The 13,447-nt window shown below is 41.8% G+C and overlaps 1 protein-coding gene across 4 annotated transcripts in view; it reads right to left on the bottom strand.

The window, feature by feature from the left end:
• Ccdc148 (coiled-coil domain containing 148) overlaps positions 1-13,447 on the bottom strand; it is a 297,747-nt gene that overhangs the window by 2,280 nt on the left and 282,020 nt on the right. For all 4 annotated transcript variants that reach the window (XM_074070859.1, XM_074070858.1, XM_074070860.1 and 1 more), the window contains 2 exons: positions 10,507-10,624; positions 7,759-7,899 (listed from right to left, as the gene is read on the bottom strand). In XM_074070859.1, the coding sequence (XP_073926960.1) occupies positions 7,759-7,899; positions 10,507-10,624 (259 nt within the window). The remainder of the gene's footprint in view (positions 1-7,758; positions 7,900-10,506; positions 10,625-13,447) is intronic.

Raw genomic sequence — 13,447 nt, forward strand, 5'->3', positions numbered from 1 at the left:
CACCACGGCTCCTGTGAGGGCTCTGCCATCTTTTAAGCTCCTTTTGAGGATCTTACCCCACCCCATCTCCACCCTCACCAATTTTCCATTCAGGACACATAGCTAAAACATAAATCTGATTATATAATTTACCTGCTTTAAAGTTTCACGTCTGTTTACAATATAAAAGTCAAATGACTTACAGCAAGAGCTTACTATGTTTTCACAGTCTGACCCTAACCCATGTTTCCATTCTCACGTCTCAGCTGTTGTCAGGTACCCCTGGCCATGTACCTCACACTGAAGACATGCCAGGAAAGGCCTCACCCTATCCTCTTCTGCTTTGTGAAAACCTTTCCATCTTCTGACTTCAATTGCTTCAGGCCCTAGCTCCCTTCTCTCCACTACACACACACACACACACACACACACACACACACACACACACACACACACTTTGGAAGTTGATATCTGGAGATACCCATTAATCTTTATGAGTAATCTCTCTCCCTATGCACCCCAACTTATTTTTTTGTTTTGTTGTGTTGTGTTTTTATTGTAAGTCATCTTGAGTGAATTTTGTTTTTGCCATTCAAAATCCTTGGCTAAGTTAGAGTTCAGAACCCATCCCACCCAACCTGTTCTCTAATTTCCCAGGCAGGTTTAAGCATTCCTTCCCTTCCCTTTGCTTCAGTGGCCCTTAACCTCCAATGTGGAGTTGCTCTTATGCTCGTGGCATTATTTATGTACATGCTACTTTCTCTTCTAACCAGGTCCTCCACTCACTTCTTCCAGACAGGACTAGACTGTCTTGTTCAGGATATAGCACTGAGCTACATCTCCATATATATATATGGAATATATATAGTATATATTCTATAAATATGTGTTCAAGTAGTAAATGAATGAAATACTCAACTTCTTGTTCTCCATCACCATGGATTCAATTTGTTGGGTCTGGAGACCTAAGGCAGTTGAGTGGGTATCCCATCCCCCATGGAGAGCAATATCATTCCTGCATCCTGAGGAGTTAGAGGCCTGCATTCCTGCATCCTAAAGGAGAGATACAGATCTGCCACAGGGCTGATGAGCAAAATGCTCTCAAGATTGTTTCCTCTCCCCCAGTAAAGGTGCAAACCAAACCAGTTCACCTGAGAAAGCCTGTGAATCCATGGCCAATGAGGAAAAACCCACCTAACCCAGAGTTAGAACGTCCATAAAAACCCCAGCCTTCACCTGAGCAGTGAGCTGCCGTCTTCTGGGCTCCACTGCAGTACTTTAGCCTTTCCTTTCTCTCTAATAAATCCTACTTTATATACTGGCTCATCATTCAGCTGCCTCATGAGCCAGTTCTCTGGCCTGTGAAGGCAAGGACCCTTGACACCAGCATGTAACATTTTGGCAACGCGCGAAGGGACCTTTCCTCTGAACCAAGGTTGATATATCTTGAGTGCCAAACAGGGTCATGCCTAAGGTGCGACTGTTGAGTGTCTGGCACCCTGCTGGATGCTCCTGCTGGGGGAAACCCCCTGCTGAGGACTAGCCAAAAGCAGACTTCCTTGCACTGCTCACCCTGCCTGTCTCTTCCTATCTTCCTAAGGGACATTCCCATCATGGTGTCAAGCCAGCTGCTCCTTGCCAACTCTGGCCTCAAGGTGATTCTGGCTCTGGGGAGCTCAAGACCAAGCCTGAGGTTTATTCGGGTATGCCTCATGCTACATTGGGGGAGTCCTGATTGGTTATGGAACCTGACGACTGCTTCTCTTTTCCCCCTGTCTAACGCCCCTTCTGCCTCAGACAGTGACCCTAGAGTGGAGGTTTTGTGTTGCTGAAAGTGTTCCAGTACCACTCAGTGGGAGCAACCTAGAAGCACACGTGATCGCTAATCCCTCAGGTATGTGTCATGCCTCCAGGCTCTGCCTTCCCCTCCCTTACCTAAGATGTCAGGACACCTTTTCTCCTCCCTCCCTGGTGTCACCATGTGTCCTTTGTCTCTGTCTGCCTTCCCTCCCTGGGCTTACTGGGACCCTGGCCTCCCATGAAAAACTTGTAGCATGGTACCTTATGACTTAAGTTATTCCCACTAGTTTGTCAGCCTCTTCGGTCCAAAGCAACTTTAAATCAGCTGCTAGGCACTTGCAGAGGCAGAGGGGCTTGCAAAAAAAAAAAAAAAAACTGCAGCCGCCACTCACGCCCTAACTCCACCCCCACAAGGGGAGGAGGGAAAGCAAACAGGCGCACCTGTGCACAGGGATGCTGGCCCCTGGGCACAGCGGGATCACCTGTCATAGCTAAGAGAATCCATAGAGAGGACCCAGCACACATCCTGGGTCGCCAGCCACACAAGGTGATGGCTGCCACCTGCTGCCACTCCCCCAAAAGGGATGAGAGGAATAACAAATGCGTGCAGGAGGGGGAGGGGCGATGGGCCGCAGGATCAGGCCTAGGCAGACTGGGTCGCTTGTTCCAGGTGTGTGTGTGGTGGTGGGGGTGGGGGTGGGGGTGGGGGTGGGGGTGGCGCCTTGCACCAGCCCTGCTCCCAGTCCCACCTCATGCCTCGGGCCACCAGACCCAGCCCTTGTAAGCCAACTGTTAGCTCAAGGTTATAGTCCCGGGAATAGCAAAATGGGTGTTATTGTGGTCTCTAAGCTTCTCATTAAAATTTCCTATACTTTTGGCCTCAGCATAAATTTTCCCTCCAAATATTAGCACTAGTCGTCCCTTATGGTACCGTTATTGCCCCGGGGTCCCTCTGAATGCCCGTCTCTAACTTTGCAGATGATGTTTTCCTTTGTTAAAAAGGTAGCTTTTATTAAAGAGGCTGCTGGCTGTTAGTTAAAAGGCAGGATCCTAGCGTTTGGGTTTTTTTTTTTCTCTTCTCACTGTGTTGGTCAGGTGGTCTAACCCAACCAGTTCACTTTCCCAGTCCTGACCACGGATGAGGGGGAAAGTCAGGAGACAGGGATGCCTGGACTCGTTAGTAAGGTCATTCCCAGTCAGGATGCTGACAAGAAGGAAACTGACCCAGTTTATTGTTGTTGTTTTTCTAGATGGGACCTGCCCCTTCCAGTCTTCTGGCTTGTCTATTAAAACGTTAAAAGGAAATGTTGTAAGTTTTGTACTGAGGCCTGGCCTCAGTATACCTTGGGTGACCAAGAGAAGTGACCTTCACAGGGTTCCTTAAATTACAATACCATACTCCAGTTAGACCTTTTCTGTAAAAGGGAGGAAAAGGAAACTGAGGTCCCTTGTACAAATTTTCTTTTATCTCCGAGACCACCCAGATTGGCTCCATAGTCACCATCCAGGTACTCAAATGCTGGCCATTCTTTGTAAGCCACAGGATAAACATGGGGAAGGAGGACCAGAAAAACCCCTTATCAATGACAAGTCCCCCACCCCTACTGCTCCACCCTCTGCCCTACCTTCTAAGCCACCCTAATATTCAAAATCTCCTAATGGGTGCTTCCCCCTTCAACAGGCAATGGTAGGAAGAGGGCAAGTCCATGTCCCTTTCCAGCTATCAGATCTAAGGGAAATTAAAAAACATCTGGACAGCTATACTGATGCATCTGACCAATACATTCAAGCCTTTATCTCTGTGATAAAGAGGCTTTGAATTGGCATGAAGGAATATTATGCTTCTACAAGACCAGACTCTTTCCTCATTAGAAAAGCAATGGGTTCTGGGCCAGGCCACTCAGGTTGGAGATGATTACCATTTACAATGAGCCCCAATACCCGTGGCACCTGGAAATGTGGGAATGAATGTGCCTACCTACAGGGGCACAGGCAGTCCCCTTAACAGATCCACACTGAAAATCAGAATGGTAAAGGGGCTGGTGGTATGGCTCAAGCAGTAAAGTGCCACTTTGCAGACATAAGATCTGAGTTCAAATCCCAGTACAGCCAAAGGAAAAAATATTTGGGGCTCAGTGGGAGAGTGTCTGCCCAGCATATGCAAGGCCCTGGGTTCAATTTCCCAGCATTACTAAATTAAAAAAAATGGTAAGGAAGATGAAATGGCGTCGATGCCACCTCATTCATCTCATAGTGGAAGGGCTAAAAAGGACTAAAGTCAAACCTCTAAACTATTCCCAGGTAACTGTAGTACAGCAAGGCCCTGAAGAAAACTCCCTTACCTTTCTACAGCATCTTAAAGATGCTATCAGAAAGCATACCACAGAGGACCCAGAGTCACGGGTGGGAGAGGTTCTCCTCAAATATAAATTTCTAACATAATCAGCCCCAGATATTCCTGAAAAACTCAAAGTCTGTGGCTGATAGAGAAAAATCATTGGGTCAACTAATACAGCTAGCCATGTCTGTATACTATAATCGGGACCTTACTAAAAGGAGAGAAAAAGATATGAGACATCATGACCTAATTGCAGCTCTCAGAGAGGGTCTCACCTGACTGGGGCCTACATCCTGAGCTTACTACCATGGTGTGCAGAGAATGCTCAGAGGGGAACAGCCTGGGAGTTAACCCTGCTCCCAACCAGGACCCTGCCCTCTCTGCAAAGGTGACCACTGGAGGTCTAAGAGCTCCCGTCTCCAGATGGAAGGCAAGGTGCCACCTCCTATGGATTGATGGGTCCCAGCCTCCTGTCCATGCTCCACTTCTTGGCATCAATGTTGAGGAGCCTTTGGGTAGCCATAATGGCAGAAAAGTAAAACATCATTTTCAGGCTAGACAATGGAGCCCATTTCTCTGTCTTACCTTTCTCTCCTGATCCCCAGTCCAATGACAAATTTATTGTTTGGGGCATATCTGGCCAGCCCCTAGAGCAATATTTTACCTGGTCTCTGGCCTGTTCTTGGGGAAACCTCCACTTCTGTCATTCTTTCCTCATAGTTCCTGAAACTCCAGTGCCTCTGCTGGGATGGAATTTACTATCTCAACTAAAAGCTCAAATTCTCTTCCCCCCCAGACAGCTATCTCTACTGCCCCCTCCTTCAGGAAAAACACAAAAACAAAAAAACCACGGGCTGCTAATTAGTTGCTCCAGCCCCTATAATACTCCTATTCTTGCTGTCCTCAAGGGGCCAAACAAATGGAGATTGGCTCAAGACCTCCAGCTCATTGATGAAGCAGCCATTCCTCTCCACCCAGTTGTTCCCAATCCCTACACTCTATTGGCCAAATATGGAGAAGAGGGATAAGGACAAACCATCAAAGGGTTCAAAATGTTATATGAAGGTCTGAGTAAGTTTTAAAAGCGTATAATAAAAAGCTTCAGTATGTGATAAAATTAAAGTTGACTATAATCTAAGAGTTTCCTAAAAGATTTTTAGGGTCATGTCAAACTAAAATCAAATTCTCTGTCTATAAAATAACAAGGCTATCTTAATATTGTTCTGCTCTGAGTAACATCTACAAAAAAAACTGTTATAGGGAAAGATTTTATCAAAAAATTACTTGTGTTTTCTGTTGATCTTGTCAAGCTTTAAGTACTACTAAATCAGAGTTCACTTATGTATTTGCTCATGTGTCTTAAACGAACACCTTATAACAGTGTTGTGTCTATACTTTACAATGTTAAAAGTGTCAATTTATGTAAAATAATGAGCTAAAGTTCTCTTTTATCCAAAAGTGTTACATTTAACCTGCATCCTGACAGTCAGAACGTTTGCCTTTGAAGATCCCACAAACCCTTAAAGCAACTAACTTGGACAGTTTTACCACAAGGGTTTAAAGACAGCCCTCATCTTTTTGGACAGGCCCTAATCAGAGACTTATTAGGTTGGCACTACCCAGAGGCTACCCTTCTTCAATATGTTGATGTGGCTTCTGTGCAGAGTCACAGAGCCCCTCATCTGCAGGGCAACTGAGTCCTTTTTAAAACTTGCTGGCCTCCAGGGGATACAGAGTCTCTAAGGAGAAGGCTCAATTATGCCTCCCACAGGTCACCTACTTAGGTGTGCTCTTAAAGGGACAGACTCACTCCCTGAGTCATGAGGAATCAACCCAATCCTCCGTTTCCCGCTCACCTATACCATAAAGCAGCTTAGAGCTTTCTTGGGAGTTACAGAGTTTTGCAGAATCTGGATCCCTGGATATGTAGCCCTTGCCAGACACCTTTTTATGCTCTTTCTAATATTCCTATTTGGGTCTTGTATAATAAATCCTCTCTCCAGATTTATGTCTGAACAGGTCCAACAGATAAAACTCCAGCTTTTAGTCAAGAAATACTCACCTCTGCCTAGGCATGAGCCCTCCATCCCATTCTACTGGTGGGCCCCTAGAAACTACACAGGTCAACCCCTGAGACAAGTACCCTCTCCCCTATCCCCCCACTGCCCCATTGTCAGCAGGAAGTAGCTAGATGAGTCATCGCCCCTCTCCCCAACAGCAGTTGGGTACTTGTCTCAGAGGGGTGATTTGTTGAGTCTGGAGACCTAAGGCAGATGAGTGAGTGTCCCATCCCCCATGGAGAGCAATATCATTCCTGCATCCTGAGGAGATGGAGGCCTGCATTCCTGTATACTAAAGAAGAGATACAGATCTACCACAGGGCTGATGAGCAAAAAGCTGTCAAAATTGTTTCCTCTCCTCCAATAAAGGTGCAAACCAAGCCAGTTCACCTGAGAAAGCCTGCGAATCCATGGTCAATGAGAAAAACCCACCTAACCCAGAGTTAGAACGTCCATAAAAACCCCAGCCTTCACCTGAGCAGTGAGCTACTGTCTTCTGGGCTTCGCTGCAGTACCTTACCTGTAGCCTTTCCTTTCTTGCTAATAAATCCTACTTTATATACTGGCTTATCATTCAGCTGCCTCATGAACCAGTTCTCTAGCCTGTGAAAGCAAGGACCCTTGACACAAGCATGTAACAGTTTGGCAATGGATAAATTTCATGATTTTTAAATAATTAAATAAGTTTTAGCTTCTCTTTTTAGATTTGAAAAATTACTACTTTCTCCCTTAATTTCAGTGAGATCCTTTTATTCATACATACTCTCCCCCATCTCCATCCCTTCATTCCATCCATTTAAAAGATCTTTTAAAAATCTCTTCTCAGTTCTAGACACAGACTAAAATGAATTCTAAGTTCTAGAAATAATTAAACAACCCCTCAATGGTTTTTCCACAGAAAATGTTTGATTTTATTATTATCTCTAATGTAATATCTTCTATCCATTATAATTTCTGAAAGCTTTCCTCTGCTTTGTCTTGCTAGTTGCTTATTTAACAGGATTTATATTATGGGTTTAAATATAAATTCTTAATACAACAGAGAAATACTTAAACTATAAAACAATATTAACACAACTTATGAAGAGAACTTTATTAAGTTAATTTTTTACTTAAAAATAATTTCCAGTGACAGATTCATAACATTTTCAGGTGAACTGTTTTGTTCCATGGTCACTTATTAACCATTTTATAATATTAAGAGTTAAGCAGTAATTATGTGCTCTCATTTAGAAGTAAAAATTATGCAAATACATGATATTTAAATGTAAATATTAAAAACAATTTAATTGATTAATTTAATTAATTTCTCTGTATATCTATCCTTAGCTCAACTAGTAAAAACATTTTATCTTTCTTATTATTACTTATGTCTACTCGTCAACAAAATTGGAGAAAAGGGCAGAACAGGTTCTGCCTGGAAGCGAGGGGGGTGATGGGGGAAAGAAACGGCCCAAACAATGTATGCACATATGAATAAATGAAGAAAGAAAAAAACTAAACAATTTAAAACCCAACACACACAGTTCTTCCTATCCTCACCACTGTTTTTGCATCAATCATGTTAGTTCCCATAATTACCTGCTGCTCATTGTACGTATTCAATGTAAAGAGTGGCTTTTGAAGAATAAATTCTTGCTCAGAGTCAATGCCCATCCTAGCTTTCCATGCCATTGTATCTGACATCATTCTAACAGGATCAAATTGAGCAGCAACAGCGACCTGAAAAAAGAGAAAGTATGGCTACTTGGAACAAGGTACAAGCTAAATACTTCCGGGCAAAATTATAAATGTTTAATGATCACTAAAGAAATTTTTGTTAAAGATAAAACCTAAAAGGAAAGGGCAGAAACAATATTAAAACCAGGCCAACCCTAGAGAACTACAAAGGAGTTAAAACATATCAAACAAAATTGTGAAAGGCCATGGTATATGACTATTTGCGAATGAGTAGAGCTGGGTATATAGTGCAGTGACACAGCATTTGCCTAGCATGCTCTCAGACCTTGATTTGAAAAAAAAAAAAAGATAAAATAAGTAAACTACTAATGATTTAGTAATCACAATTATGACTGATTTCTGATAAAATCTATTTTTCTGATAAAAGTCATAGGGAATCTACATATAGAAAACCTACATATTCAAATATCTTGAGTGTAAAAAGTTTAAAAAATCATTTTAACTGCTAGCAATCTATGGCTGTGGTAAAAACCCCATGAAGGTTCCTGAAAGTTTAATATGAGTAAGCTGAATCTAGCGCATATCGTTCACAGTAAATTCAAGGGTGTTGGCATTGCTAGGTAAGATGGATAAATTTCCAGTGTATCAGGCAAATAGATTTCCAGGGACTGCAATAAATCACTATTCCCCCTTCTACTGCAAAACTGCAGAGTCATTTTAACACAAATGCCTTTATCCTGCATGATAATTCAAACCTGCATTAATGAAGTCACTAATTTTGTAAATTATATGCACCATTAGTAACACCTGCCTCTTAATTCCACAAGTCAAAAATTAGCATGAAGTAAATGGCATTTTTAATGCCATTTAGAAACTGTAATGAAATAACTGGGGAGATTAAACATATTTAATTATTGTAGGTTTTCTGGCTAAAATATCTTCTACTATAATTCTAAACACTGATAATGGGCACAGATATTTTCAAAGGACTCATGGATGGAAGGAATTCTAGTCATATAGACTCTGTAGTTATCAAAGTTATATTTTGAAAAAGAATGTCTTCAGTTATAGTGTCATTGTTGGCAATAATGGCGCCAATAGGTTTCAGTTCTTACTGCACCCTTAAGCTCCTGTTTTCCAGGGTCACAGTCCTGCCTCAAGTCTAGCTTGAATCCTCCTTCTGCCCCAACCTCCAATTAGCATGAACCATAAGATCCTAACCAATCAGATCATGCTGAGTCCCACTGAAGGGTATTTAAGCCCCTGCCCCTCTCTCCCTCTCTCTCTTGGCTCTCTGCTCTCTCCCTCTCCCACCCGGCAATAAAGAATCTCTTGGCCAGATCACTGCTCTCCACGTGGTCATTTTGGGGCCCACATTTCCTTACAGTCATTAAGTCTTGTTCCTGAAAGGCTGTGGTATATAATTATTCACTAATGATTGGATAATTTGAATTTTGCCAGATCTAGGATGGCCAGTACTTAATTCCCATGCTTTGAATTTATCTCTACAATCTAATTTATTGAAGAAGATAATGACCTAAGAGTTGTCTGCGTTTACACCGGATCTGTACTCTCACTTTAATAGACCTCTGTGGTTTGAATCCCATCTGACATTTACTTGCTGAGTGATTGGAAGAAACCTAATATTGTTTCTGCCACACCAGAAACAATATTAAAACCAGGCCAGTCCTAGAGAACTACAAAGGAGTTAAAACATGTATCAAACAAAATACTATGTGACACTGAAGAGTATTTAAAAGAGGGCTTTACAAACTAAATGCTTACAGATTTGAACTTACAGTACTACAAACATATAAAGCAGGTACTATTATTATTATTTCCATTTTCCAAATGAGGAAAATGGAGCCAAGGAAGGTTAAATAAATGACCTAGGCTTCCTCTGCTAGTGGGTACCAACCCAGTTTGTCTTAGGTTTGAAGCTCATCCAAGATCAAGTTCTCGTCCATGATGCTGCACGGACCTGCATGGACCTCCGCTCACATAGAAGGGAAACCAGACAGTCTTTCCTACTGCTGAGATTTTAGAGCTTGTGGTCCCACCAATCACCTTGAGTTCAAAGTTTTGAAAAATTTCCAATAAATGATGTCATAGCATTTCCCAAGTTCTTAAACTCCTGCTTTTGCCATTTACTGTCTACTTCCATCTACTTTTGCTATCTTTACTAGATAGTAAGTTTTTGTTTCTCCACAAAAAGTGTATTTTAAAAACATGGTTTTTAACATGATTGTTAACTGTGGGATTCTTCTGAGCAGAGGTTTCTGTTCCAAAGTTGATCATCTTGCTCTACCACATTTTTTGAGAACAATAAGATCCTTTCATTAGGTGAAGGGTTTCACTATTGCAAATGGATAGTATTCAGCTAATAACCTAGAGGTGATGCAGATGCATTTAAATATGAGAAAGCTTTGCTAAAAGTGCTGAAAAAGTTCTTTTAATATACAGAGAGAAACTAGAAATGGTTCAACATAAGTCTAATTGCTCCCAGGAATAAAGATCAGCGTCCCAATTTGTAAAAGTTACATTTTATATATTAGAGATCATGAACTAAGTACCAGTACTAATGTTATTAAGACCACTCAGACACTTTTTAAAAAAAAACACCCATGAAAGTTTCCAAATTAAAAACACCTGTTTCCGAAGGGCTTCTAGTCGCCTCTCTCTCTCTTCTTCTTCATGTGCTTCTTGAAGGGCCACTTCTTTCTTTTCCATCAAACGTTTTTCCAACAGTTCTTGTCTATATTTAACCCTTTAAAATAGCACACAGGAGAGTTGGCACCACATCACAATTACCTTGTGGATTATATGGATAAGAGAGAATAAGGTATAGATACATCTCAGAGGTGACACAACTCTCCTTTTCTGGTTTTACTTGTTTTTGATTTTGCATTTCCAAACAATAAAAGACAAGTGTGTGCAATGTGCAGTAATTCTAATAACATGCAAGAAATGCAAGAAAGCCTGGGGTAAAATCCAGTTCATCTCATTCCTCGCTGAAACCATTTAAACTTTTAAACTTTTTGCTGCCACAGCTGCAGTTAAACTGCCCTGATTGATGATTGGCCCGCTCCTGTGTTATTACAGCAGTCTTCTGATGACAAGTTTTAACACAATTTGAGTAGTTATAAAGGCTGTATTACTTATTAAGTATACATATTTTTAGAAAGCAAAGGAGAATAAATTGCTATAAAAATATGCCTGAATTATTTTGCTTACTAGAACTTGAACTAAACTTTATATATATTGTCACTCATTTTGTCAAGAATTCCCTTTCTGAGTGGGTGTGTGTGCCTAAGAAACTTTAAAAATTGCACTTTGACATCTGTAGATGGCAGCAAAAACATGACTTTCCCTTAGCATTAGACCTCCATCCCCCCTCAAAACATCAGGCATTAGAACAGGGCATATTTAAGTGTCAGATTAATACATACCACAAGCTCATTTGTTTTAAGGCAGCCTCCTTTGCCATCTTCTTGCTCAAACTTTTCTTTTATTGAGGTATAGAGATGGGATTCATCTTTTTAAAAAAAAAACAGGCACCTGAGTTCTCAGAACTATTAGGCCATTGCTGCTGTTTGAACAGATTAGGTTTAACATTCTTTGTGACATCAGTCACAAGTGTCCTTTGCCTTTAGCCTACCTACATTTTCCATGGAGGTAACTGCACGAGACTCTTCATAATCTAGTTTTAGACATTTTCTGAGGCTTCACTGCAGTTCTTATGCTAAGTGCTTTGTTTTAGCTTATTTAGGTTTCACAACAACCATATGTTGGAATACCATTTTTCATCTTATTTTATAGATAAAGAAATGGAGGCATAGATAAGTGTTGTTAACTTACCCAAAGTCTCATGTTCAGTGAGTGGCAGAGCCAGAACTCAAATCTAGTATGACTGGTCTCAGTGCCCAAGTCTAGCCCGTTACCTGCACCCCCTGCCTGGCTGCCCCCTACAATTAACCTCTATGTTGTCCTGCTCTCGTCTTTGATTTCTCCTCCCCCTTAACTGATTACTGAATACCTACTGTGCCAAATCCTGTGCAAGATAGTGTGGGTATGCTGAGAAAAAAAGATTCTGCCCCTAAGAAACTTACATAGAGACATGCCTTAGGCATGTACACATACAGTGCCTTAAAAGAGGTGCAAGTAAGGTCCACTGGGAATTTGAGAAAGGTGGGATGCATCTGTGGAGTTGTGGGAAGAACTGATAGGTCTTAGTAAAAGCTTCATGGAGGAAGCAGCATCTGAGCTGGGTCTGGAGGATTAGGATTTAGAGATGCAAGGAGTGATAAGGCAAGAGGCAAGTACAGGGTTTCTGAGAGTGGGCACATGGCTTTTCTCACCCTTGTCACCAAAAGGCACTGGTGCAAGAATAGACTGAGTGAAGGATGTGTGGTAGACAGGTGTAGAGAAGTCCTGGTGGTCTGAGCCTGACAGTCACTTGGTTTCCTTTGGATATGGTCTCAGGGAGGGATACTTTTTGAAAACTGGTTACTCATGAGGCTGGCATGGAAGGAGAAGAACAGGGAGAGGACAGAAAGAAAGCAAGTGGTAGACCCTTGTGATACACAAAATCTAGCATGTGATTTAGAAGGAAAACGCTAATCTCCTTTGAGGGTCACGGCCATCTTCCAGATCTGCTCCAGTATCAGGAGTCAGTACCATTGAGACATATGGATTAAAGGACTCACAGACCAGAATGTTCCCTTTCTCCCATGTTTCCATGTCACCAAAAACTCTCTCTCTCATTTTCACTAAGGCATGATACAACCTTCCTAATGAGGTTCTACTCAATTTAAGCACTGAGTACAAGCTTAAGTGAACTACTGTGAGGGTTCAATTAAAAGAAACCCTGGGACTTGGCAATTACCATATGCTAATTCTTCAAACCCTTGGAAAGTTCTTCTTCCTGTGGGATATATAGGTTGCTTTGTCTGCAACAAAGTTTTTCTCTGCTTTGTGGAAAAGTAATAACTGTTCCTTCCAGGGGAGCTTGACTAGTGAGGAAAAAACTGCAAATGAGATTAAATATACCTGTGTCATAGAGAAGGCTGACTCACATTTGTTCATTTAACAGATATTTACTGAGCTGAGCACAAGCTATGAATCAAGCACTGCGCTAGGCACTTGTAGCATCACGGTCAACACAGGTGATGAGCTCCTGTCCTGGGAGAACTGACAATCTAATAACAGGAGTACAAAGACCCAGACAATTATGCTTTGACGGGACAATGGGGCAGAGGCCATCAGGAAACAAACCTTTGCCAGACTTAGGAACACCCAGAGGAGAGTATCTGAGAAGTGCTCTGAATTTGAGACTTGAAAAGGGAGCATGAATTCACCATAGGGGAGAAAACAGAAAGAATGCACAGGCAGAATAAAGTGTCATGTGAAAGTTCAAAGGTGAAAGAGCATGGGATGTTTGAGGAACTGGAAAAAATTCGCAAACCAAATATGAACAATGCAAGATGAGAGCAGCCAAAAACTCAACCAAGGAAAGAGGGGCCAGGTTATAGAAAGGGAAAGTGACAGGAAGATTGTAAGTTTTCCATCTTAAACAGTGAATAATGGCGTC

The sequence above is a fragment of the Castor canadensis genome, chromosome 4 (assembly GCF_047511655.1).
Source record: "Castor canadensis chromosome 4, mCasCan1.hap1v2, whole genome shotgun sequence".
NCBI classification, from domain to species: domain Eukaryota; kingdom Metazoa; phylum Chordata; class Mammalia; order Rodentia; family Castoridae; genus Castor; species Castor canadensis.